The 10,646-nt window shown below is 47.4% G+C and overlaps 1 protein-coding gene across 2 annotated transcripts; it reads left to right on the top strand.

The window, feature by feature from the left end:
* The first annotated feature begins 344 nt into the window (after positions 1 to 344).
* Krt2 (keratin 2) lies at positions 345 to 7,367 on the top strand. Of its 2 annotated transcripts, none has more exons than XM_023722777.1 (9): positions 345 to 956; positions 1,925 to 2,139; positions 2,463 to 2,523; positions 3,077 to 3,172; positions 3,805 to 3,969; positions 4,258 to 4,383; positions 5,146 to 5,366; positions 6,406 to 6,438; positions 6,545 to 7,367. In XM_023722777.1, exons 1-9 carry the CDS (start codon positions 345 to 347, stop codon positions 6,984 to 6,986), a joined length of 1,971 nt encoding a protein of 656 aa, XP_023578545.1. In that variant the 3' UTR covers positions 6,987 to 7,367. The 2 variants fall into 2 exon arrangements, with proteins under 2 accessions (XP_023578545.1, XP_004637917.1); XM_004637860.2 differs by having other exon boundaries at positions 6,406 to 6,440; positions 6,532 to 7,367.
* Positions 7,368 to 10,646: the final 3,279 nt, after the last annotated feature.

Here is a 10,646-nt window from a genome sequence, read left to right as displayed (position 1 = left end):
TCTTTTTCACATGTTGAGAAACCAAGTCTTAATCTCTTCTTCTGATGATTGTACAGAAATCAAATTGCTTGATAGATGTACAGATAAACAGAAGTTCGCAATCAAAGCAAGTTCTGGAATGGAGCTGATCAGTAGATTTTTTAATGGCTATTAGCTTAATAATCACTCACCAAGAATAGCTTCCAGGCAGACCAAACCCACGTGTAAGTGGGCCCAACCCAGGTAGACCAACACCTATTTGACAAGTATATAAGAGGACCCTTATTGTCTCCTGACAACTCAGCTTGGTCTTCAGCTTTGGCTCTCATCAGGAACCTTGGACTTTCCTCACTGTACAAGGCATCATGAGTTGTCAGATCTCCTACAGATCTCGAGGAGGAGGAGGAGGAAAAGGAGGAGGAGGATTCCGGGGCTTCAGCAGTGGCTCAGCCATAGTTTCTGGAGGAAACCGGAGATCGACATCCAGCTTTTCTTGCTTGAGCCGCCATGGTGGTGGCGGAGGAGGCTGCGGCGCAGGTGGCTTTGGCAGTCAGAGTGTTATTGGCCTTGGAGGGAGCAAGAGCATCTCCAGTAGTGTGGCTGGAGGAGGTGGAAGCTTTGGCTCCGGTGGTGGATTTGGTGGCAGAGGAGGAGGTGGCTTTGGAAGCTTTGGAGGTGGCAGCAGCATCAGAGGAGGCAGTGGCTTTGGAGGCGGTGGTTTCGGTGGAGGCGGCTTCGGTGGAGGCAGCTTTGGAGGAGGCCGCTTTGGAGGTGGTGGTGGACCTGGAGGTTTTGGAGGTCCTGGTGGCTTTGGTCCTGGAGGATTCCCTGGTGGAGGCATCCATGAAGTCTCTATCAATCAGAGCCTCCTGCAACCTCTTGATGTAAAAGTAGACCCAGAGATCCAGAACAGAAAGTCTCAGGAGCGGGAACAGATCAAATCTCTCAACAACAAATTTGCCTCCTTCATTGACAAGGTGAGTTAGAAGCAGCTCCTTCCGATGCTCAGGGCTGTGGCTGTGGCTGTTGAAAAGGAAACTGTATGAGTTCATTTAGGAGCCTTTGGAGTGGCTGTTGCAGCCTGGATTACTTGCAAATCCCAAATGTGAAAAATGCTGGTTACAGAGGCTGTTTCCACAACAGTTTGTAGTTGGGATTCACTTGTCTCTTTGGTTTTATTTTTCAGTGCAAACATTTATGGACAACTCTGATAATTATAGAAAAATTGGTATAGGCAAGTAATGAACTGAGCAGGTCAGGACATGTGATACCAGGTTTTAAAAGGAATTGGTGATATTGTCTTCCTCAGGAGTTTCTTTCCTTCCTTGAAAAGTTATTACTCTATTAAATTCTGTGAAGTGGAACTTGAAATATCTGTTTGAAATTCCAGCCTTCAAGAGAAACATTCTCAGTTTTGAGAATCATAAAGTCTTCAATGGTGTCACATGGGGTGTTACTGGGCTTTCTTCTATTTCAAGGCAGAGAAACCTGTCTTGGTTGAATTACACAGGAATTAACAGGGCTCTGAAACACCAGCCAAGGAGCCCTGCCCTCCGGGACTCATACTCAGCATCCTGGGCTGGAGTTCCAGCAGATACCTGCTTTTGGTTTGCTCCAGAATTTATGGGACATTGGCAGGGGCACAACTAGGATCAGGGAGGGAAATGGCCTGGAATCTTGGCAGCAGCTGCAAACAAAGCAGTGGGTGTGAAGTAGGAGAGTTCTGTGCGTGGGCAGAGCCGGTGGTAGCATCACGAGTCCATAGAACTAGAGGCAGGGAGCTCAGAAGTTCTGCCCGGAACTCTCCAGCCTCTCGCTGGCTGGGGTGGGCAAAGCATTGTGACTGCCTTCTGTCCCCAAGCGGCGCCAGACCTGCAGATGCAGGTATGTCTTACTAGCTGAAAGGTTACCTGGGCCTTATGTGCTCTTCCTCCTCTCATGGCAGGTGCGCTTCCTGGAGCAGCAGAACCAGGTGCTGCAGACCAAGTGGGAGCTGCTGCAGCAGATCGATGTGCGGACCCGCACCACCAACCTGGAGCCCTTCTTCCATGCCTACATCAACCAGCTCCAGAAACAGGTGGATGCACTCTCTTCGGAAAGAACCTCCCAGGATTCAGAGCTGAACAATATGCAAGATCTTGTGGAGGATTATAAGAAAAAGTAGGTGGCCGACTAAACCATGAGTGGAGATAGAAAATGAACAGAACCCCTTGTCTACCACTTGCATTTGTGGGATAAGGGGGTTTAGTGGCTGCATATTTGTTGATTATTTATGAGTAGGCCATAAAGTTTCGGAGATTTTTTTTTTTACACGTTTGAGAGTTAACTTCCAGAAATCTAGTCTCATTTGGAATATGAATTTTGGAATTTAAAGAGTACTTAATATACCCACAGAATAGGACATTTGAGATGACTTTAATAGAAAAAGGAAAAGGAAAAAACCATGAACTAATCTAACTGTTGTATCACTTTGGTCCCAACAGATATGAGGATGAAATAAACAAGCGCACGTCTGCTGAGAATGATTTTGTGACACTTAAAAAGGTAAGTAAAGGCCTGTCATGGCCTGGGAGGAATTGGGGTGTATTACACCACAGCATGTCCAGATAGACAAACTAGGAAACAGTAGTATGTACTCATAGCAGCAGCCAGAGAAAGGGGTGAGATATGCTTGGCCCTGGTTCTCTTGGGGCAAGAGTTCTGCCCTTTAATCTTCTGAAGATGATCTTCCAAGATGTTCTGCATACAGGGCAGAGCACTGCTGTCACTCACCCATTTAAAGCCTATATTAGGTCACAATAATGCAAGCACAGGAAGCACTTTATTCTTCTAAAGGGCTGTTGATGAATGGGACTTCCCTTAGAATGCCTGCTTCTAGTTGCTGGTGGTCGTACTGACATAGGTTTAAGCAGAAGGCCTGAAAGCATGGCTTCTCAGCCTGGTTCCTACAAAGGACTCATGTATAATCCAGGAAAACTCAGGAGAGTTAGGGTGGACAGACTGGGTGGAGAAGAACAGCAGAGAAACCGGGACCCTTGTGGCAAGCCAGGTATGGTAGGGGGTTGTACTTCACCAGAGGTCCTGATCTTCTGTGCAGGATGTGGACAATGGCTACATGAACAAGGTGGATCTGCAGGCCACTGTAGACACACTGACCCAGGAGATTGAGTTCCTGAGAAGGCTCTATGAGGCGGTAAGGAAGTTTTCGCTAGACAGACCTATACTTCCACACTTCCCATTGGTGAAAAAAGTGGTAGACATGGATTTTATGGACTGGCTGACTAGCTATCGTTATAGCCCACTCAGGGGAATATAGAACACAGGCACTGGGGAGGAAGAAGCTTTCTCCTTTGATGCCAGAGGAAATGAGGTTCAGGAAATACTAGGTCAATTTCCCATCCCTCTTTCTTCTACAGGTCCACTTCCCTTTAAGAAGGGGCCTGTTCTATGTCCCATGGGCTACCCAGGTCAAAATGCACTATCTCCCCACCTTGCTGGACTAAGGGGACACATATCATTTCAAAAAAAGGATGTAAAATTAAAGGCATTAAATGGAGCATGGATCAGCTTTCTGGGGGCATTTACTGGTGTAAGTGTTGAAAACAGTTAAGTAGGAGGCTCAGAAATACAGACGCTCCTCTCCCTTCCCTACAGTTCTGAGGACAACCTTGCAAGAGGCTACGAAATAGTAATGATGTCACTTTTCATCCCACCTAGGAAATGCTTAGCCTGAGAATCTGTGTTTCATTAACACTAGGTGGGAGATCTCCTCACTATCTGTGGTGTGGGCAGAAAGTCATGGCCAGACTTCACTCTATGTTGTAGGAACTGTCCCAGGTACACGAGACTGTCACGGAAACCAATGTCGTCCTGTCCATGGACAACAACCGCAACCTGGACCTGCAAGGCATCATTGCTGATGTTCAGACCCAGTATGAAGACATTGCCATGAAGAGCAAGGCTGAGGCTGAGACCCTGTACCACAGCAAGGCAAGTACAGGGAAAGCCAGGCAGCCCCAGCTCTCCACAAAGCCAGGCTTCACCCCCTCTCAGGATGTAGACAGTAAGATTGCTGGTGTGTTTGACTAATGAAGTTGGGCCTCATTCCCAAGAGAGTGTTGGAAATGGCACCAAGTTCTTGGGGGAACATGTGAGATCACTGCCAACCTCCCCTGAATATGACCACCACCTTCAGCCAGCTGCCAGCCTTCCCATAGCTGCAGTGGAGCTTCTCCCAGGCTGGAATTCCCTGTGACCTGTCCTCTCTTCCCCCATTAGTACGAGGAGCTGCAGATCACTGCAGGGAAACATGGAGACAGCCTGAGGGAGCTCAAGATGGAGATCAGTGAGCTGAACCGCACGATCCAGAGACTTCAAGGGGAGATCTCGCACGTGAAGAAGCAGGTGAGGCCTGGCCTACCCAGTGGGCCCAGATCTGCTGGTTGAGTCAGGGTTGGGTGCAGCTGATGGTTGTATCTCTGAGTGTGTGAAGCTGAGATGTTCTAGTTTATATTAATAACAAGGTCCTGAAACTAAACATAATTTGAAGCTATAGTATTTAGATTGGTATAAGGGACTTTCTAAAAACAGCATCAGCAAGGGAAGAGAACTGTGCTCACTTTTTGGTTGTCTACACAAGTAAAGGTGGCAAATAGGAAATAAAGCACAGGCTAGCTGGACTTGCTGTGGATTTCAGATGTACTTTCCCATTTGTGCGTGGCATAGGCTCTGGGCAGTATCCGATTGGGTTCACAGAGGATGCTGAGTATTTTAGGGAGCTGATTGGGGCTGGCCATTAACCTAGGGGCAGAAAATGAGGGGCAGAGTATGGTCTGGAAACTGGAGAATCTGTGCAAAGCAGCCTGCATAGAGTAACTTCATTTGTGTCTACAAAGTAGGATAGCATTTCTGGCCCTGTGAGTGAGGTCAAGGCCATCCTCAGGTGCACGGATGGGCCCAGGCAAGGGGCAGGTGTGAAGAAGAGGTCCGGAGATAGCAGCAAGTTTTAGCGCCATTGTTTGTAACATCCATTAGCCCCAGGGGTGTCCAATACCTGTGGAGCCAGTAGTTCTGGCCTCGACACTGAACTTCTCTACTCCTTTCCCCATCTCGCCACTGTCTGTACAGAAAGAAATCATCTCTCCTTTCCTCTTCGTTCTCTTACAGTGTAAGAATGTACAAGATGCCATTGCCGATGCTGAGGAGCGTGGAGAGCGCGCCATCAAAGATGCTCAGAGCAAGCTCACAGACCTGGAGGAGGCCCTACAGCAGGCCCGGGAGGACCTGGCCAAGCTGCTGCGGGACTACCAGGAGCTAATGAACACCAAGCTGGCCCTGGACATCGAGATTGTCACCTACCAAAAGCTGCTGGAGGGCGAGGAGTGCAGGTGAGGGGCACCAGACGGGAGAAGGTGCTAAGGCCTGTTCTTTCCTTTCTCTGGAACTAGAGCTGGCATAAGGGTGGGCAAAGCAGAGGGTGGAGCCAGATGGCATGCACGACATTCTCTGTGGAGCAACTCCGGACACAAGACCCTAGTGTAGAGCTGCACATTTATGAAAGTGGAATGACTAACAAAGCTTTTTGAAACCAAGTGAACCAGGCAATAAATTCTGTCTTTTCTGAGAGGGAAAACAAAATAATGTGAAAATGAAATGACTCTAGAAAATCTGAAATGCAGTCTCCTCTGCTTACTATCAGAATGTGCTTACTGTCCAGGACATGCTAACCCCAGTAAGTGCGGACGTGATTCCTCACAGGTTTCAAGAGTGGCAATGGATCAACTGCGGATCTTCTAAGAGGGGCCCCCTGCTTCCCCTGTAGCCTTAGAACCTTGCAGATGTTACCAGTACCCCTGGTGACTTAATGTGGCTAAAGCAATTGGAAGAGGAAAAGCCACTGTAGGCCATCCAGGAGCTGTTGTAACAAAGGGAACAGCTTTTTCTGGGGTTGCTCTGGGCCTGGCTTATCATAGGGAGGAGGAAAGTCTCCAGAGGAGTGGAGGAGGGGGAGGGAGAGAGGAACAGGCAGGCTGTACTGAGTTGTAGTTCATTTTGAATTGAATGTTCACAGGAAAATCTCACTTAAAAATTTTAGAGAGGGCATGAATTCTGAATAAAGGATTCCTAAAATAGATTTAAAGAAATGTATTTCACAGTCAGAGGTGACTTTGCTGCTCAGTCATGCTAGATCAATGTTCATTCTTACCCATGGAAAAGCCTGATATAGACTTAGACGCCAGGCTGGGCATGCAGTGTGGTGCCTGTCACCATCTTCAGCGTCAGGCGGCACAGATGAAGGTGATGTATCAGCCTCTGCAGGCTGATCTTATTCACTGATCTGCGCACTTGGAGGTGGAGTTTGTAAAATATGAGGCGTGTAATGCCTACCTGCCCTGCCACACATTCTTTTCTTTCTCTCCCTAACAGAATGTCTGGAGAACTCAGTGACAATGTGACTGTGTGTAAGTAGTGGGATGTGGTCCCATTGTGTGTGGTCCTGTATGGGGGTAGAGGTCTGTAAAGCAGTCAGAAAGAGCACTATCTCTCCTGCAGCCGTGACAAGCAGCACCGTCTCTTCAAATGTGTCATCCAAGTCTGGTTTTGGAGGCCAAGGTTCTGGAGGCAGAGGATCCAGTCATGGAGGAGGAGGAGGATCAGGAGGAGGAGGATACAGCTCCGGAAGTGGCAGTTATGGCTCTGGAGGCAAAAGATCGGGCTCCAGAAGTGGTGGAGGAGGCTCTGGCCTTGGCAGCTCTAGAGGAGGTTCCAGTTCTGGAGGAGGATATGGCTCTGGCAGTGGTTCTGGAGGTGGTAGGGGGGGCTCTGGTTCCGGAGGTGGTAGAGGGGGCTCTGGTTCCGGAGGTGGATATGGCTCTGGTGGTGGCTCTAGAGGAGGCTCTAGCTCTGGAGGAGGAGTCAGTGCTGGAGGGGGAGTTTCTAGCTCTATAAAGGGAGGTTCTGGCTCAGGTGAAGGTCACAGTTCTGGAGTGACCTTCTCTTTTAGATAAAGATGGGGGTCCTCTCCTGGCGATTCTATTCTAGAATGTGGAAGCCTATTTCTGTTCCTCTCATTAACAGCATGGCAAATTTGTCACCCACCTCCGATAGCAAATGGATGCTCATAAACAGTTTTCGAAAGATCTTTCCAAACCACTTACTGTAGTTAGTGATAGTGGCACCCATTGTTTTCTGGGGGAAGAATCTGCATTGTCCGTTTGTCTCCCAGTCATGCTCCCTTCCTGGTCCCTCTGCTTCCTTGCTTTTCCATTTAGGGGTCCTCTTCCAGAGGGGTATTCTATGGAGGACCCTGGGGCAGCCTAACGATGTCATCTCAAAGCCCATGTCTCTCTCATGGAGGTCCCCAGGGAAGGGTTCTGTGTACATAGCCCCTCTTGTCAACTCCACTTTCTGAGTGCTGTGGTCTGGGTGTCTGCACAATAAATTCATTTGCAAATTATGCCATGTGGTGTTTGTTTTGTGCCAAGCTATGGTGGAGGTGAGGAGGCGCAGGAGGAAAAGATCTGGACATGATGAGAAGAGGGTCTCCTTGATGAGGGCAGGCCTCCCAAGGGAGCATGGAACACAGGAGCCTAGGGAGCTTTCCTCTGGAGGGAAGGAAGTGAAGCTGGCCCTGGAGTCTGGGCCAGATGTGATGATCTCAGAAAATATTGGCTAGGCAGTGGACATCGGGATTTATAGAAAATTCTGCTTCTAGAAAGAAGTACTATAGTTACTTCTTTTCAGGGTAAACCAGCCGAGCAGCTGAGTACCTGTCCAGGCTTCTGTAGCTCTTCTCATGCAATATTCTCTCAGCCCACTATAAACCAGGGCCTCCCTTGTTTCCTACAGGTCCCCTATTCCTGCAGGCAGGCACCCTATGGATGTTCTGGGAACCTCTGACATGGGTTGCTTGGTGAGGGTGGTGAGGTTTTGACAAGATCTCCATTAGTAGACTTCCATTTCCTCAGCAAAGTAGTCCCACCACACCCAGCCAACAAAGGAGGCAGAATCTCCCTAATCAAGGGCTCCTTGGAGCCCTGGCCCCCAGACATCCCAATTAGGGTGGGCTTCTCCTGTGTATGGAGTTGATTTCAGTTCCTTCCCCAAAAGGCTTTGTCATCTGCCAGGGAGATGGGAATGTTGGGCAGAGGATTGGTATTGGGCCAGCCAGAGTTGCCCAGTGCGAGTTGGTGGCTTGGGTGTGGTTAAGATAGGCATGTAATATTCACACTCAGCAGATGAGGCTTTAGATAACTCAGAAAAAAAGTTCCTGGGGATCCTTTTTGTTTCTTATTCTGTTCCAGCTTTGAGACCTTGGTAAGGCCTGTTTAAGCCTGTGACCCCTCTTGTCCACCTGAGTAGGGAGAGCTTTTAGAAATGCACAGGCTAGCTCTTATAAGGAGTTGTCATTGTCACAGACCAAGCTGATGGTGCTGGCAGAAGGAGCTCCAAGGGCTTCAAGTATCAAGGTGACAACACAGGAGGCAATTGGCTCTTTGAGCAGGGCCCCTATAGCTGCCCAGGCCTGAACCAGGAGGCAAGGTCTGTGGAGGTCAGGGCACAGACCAGGAAGGGGTAGTATGGGTGGGTGGCTATTAAACAGAGCATAGCACTCAGAGAGCAGAATCAACAAGAGGGGCTATGTATGCAGACACACAATTCCATGGGGCACCTTCACGAGAAAGGTACGGGCTTAAAGGTGGAGAAGCCCTTATCCTACGGGTAAGGAGACTTAAACACTGGCCTCAGCTTTAGGGATCCTATTGTATGGCACCGAATAAGTCATTTCTTACCCTAAGGATAAGAAATTTCTCTAGCAGTTTATGGAAGTGGAATGAGACTGTCAGTCTAGATTAGCTCTGATGGCAGGAATTGGCCTGTGCTTCTCCCAGACTCTGGCCTGATGAACATTTGGGACAGTGTCAGGGAAGAGACACAGAAGCTCTGGCAAGGAAACTCCAAACTATTTCAATTTTGGCTCACACAAGCCTGATGGACCATGACTGAGGCAAGGGATTACCCTTGGTGACATGGGGACACATGGTAGTGCACCCCACAGGGTGCTTAGAGTCCACATAGAGACAGATGAGAAACTCACAAACAGCTCTGCATCCAAGGCAGTTCTGGGAGCAGTAGTACACACAAAACTCACCCATCTACTTATTAATAATGCACATCTTTGGCTCTCCTCCTCCAATTTTTTTTTTTTTTTGCGGAACTGGGGTTGAATTCAGGCCCTTGCGCTTACCAGGGAAGCGCTTATTTCACTGAGCCATCTCCCCGGCCCCAATCATCTCCCTGGCCCCTCCTCCCCCAATTTCTAACAGTGGATTGGAATAGAGCCTGGAAATCAGCATTAACAGAAGCTCCCAGAGTTCAATCCCTGATACCTTAAAAAAAAAAAAGTTCCTAGGCACTTCTGACACTGGGGATGAAGAATTACATTTTGGGAAGTACTGATATAGAGGTTATAGGAGTAGGATCTAGTGAGCTCTGTTCCTGGCACCTTGAAATTTGGTAGGCATTCAATGGGAAATTGATGATCAGATAAGACCTGGAACAGTTACTACATCACCAGCCTCGATTTACTATTTGTAAAACAGTACTAGTAGTATCTTTTCACAGGGCTGTTGGAAAGATTATATACAACAATAAAAGATAAATGTTTATTCTGTAAGACCTGTAGCTTTGCAAGCATGAACTCATTATTGTGCCCTTATCTACTACAACATTTATTTATTTATTTATTTATTTATTTATTTTTGTGGTACCAGGAATTGAACTCAGGGCTTTGTGCTTGTCAGGCAAGCACTTATTCTACTGAGCTACATCCCTGGCCCCTATTTATTGTTATTATGCACTATAGTTAATATTATGAGACTGAGGAGGATTGTGGATAAGATGGCTTCACATCCAGGCACTGAAGAATGGATGGAGTTAGATAAGAAATAATAACAATATTGCACACATTTTTCTGGAAGATTGAAAAAGGAATATTTTTTCACCTTGGCTTCTAGGGCCAACATTACCATGGTTCTAAAATTATACAAAGATGTTACAAAATAAGCTAAAGATCTATATCCTTCAAGAACATAGATTTGAAAATTCTCAATAAGGTATGTGTAAATGAAGTGTACAAATCTAAAAACTACAGTATACCCTGGCTGTGGGGTTGTCTCAGAAAGGAAAGCTCAACATTCAGGAATCTGTTACTCTACTCACCATATGGACATACAGCAGAGGAAAACACATGACCTTCTGAATAGTTGCAAAACTATTTGACAAAATTAAAAACACATTTATTGTGAGGACAAAGAATAAAAAAAAACCAAAAAAACCCAAAAAACCCAAAACTGAGAAAAGTAGGAGTTGAGGGGAAGTCCCTGGGCTTGGTACTTCATCTTCTGGGATCCACAGCAGATTACCCTGGCACATCCACTGTCGGACTGGATAGCTAAGCCTGCAGATCGCATGAGTCAGTTCTGTAAAATAAATCTCTGAGAGAAAGAGAGGGAGAGAAGGAGTGGGAGAAGGTGAGAGAGGATGAATTGGGGAAGAATTTTCCTGCCTTTGAAACAGACAGAAAAGATATCATTTTCTTTAGCTTCACCTAGTGCTGGCCTGGGGCTGGGGAAAGGCTGGGAGGCGTGTGGGGTAGAGCATGTTGG

This window comes from Octodon degus, unplaced genomic scaffold (genome assembly GCF_000260255.1).
Source record: "Octodon degus isolate 3935 unplaced genomic scaffold, OctDeg1.0 scaffold00093, whole genome shotgun sequence".
NCBI lineage: Eukaryota > Metazoa > Chordata > Mammalia > Rodentia > Octodontidae > Octodon > Octodon degus.
The sequence above is the reverse complement of the archived record's forward strand: the minus strand, read 5'-3'. Positions and strand labels throughout refer to the sequence as shown.

Excerpts from the sequence above, each read along its gene's own strand:
- Krt2 (XM_004637860.2), top strand. The coding sequence starts at position 345 with ATGAGTTGTCAGATCTCCTACAGATCTCGAGGAGGAGGAGGAGGAAAA. Across the intron at positions 2,524-3,076 it reads ATTTTGTGACACTTAAAAAG|GATGTGGACAATGGCTACAT; the intron begins GTAAGTAAAGGC and ends TCTTCTGTGCAG. Across the intron at positions 5,367-6,405 it reads CTGGAGGGCGAGGAGTGCAG|AATGTCTGGAGAACTCAGTG; the intron begins GTGAGGGGCACC and ends TCTCCCTAACAG.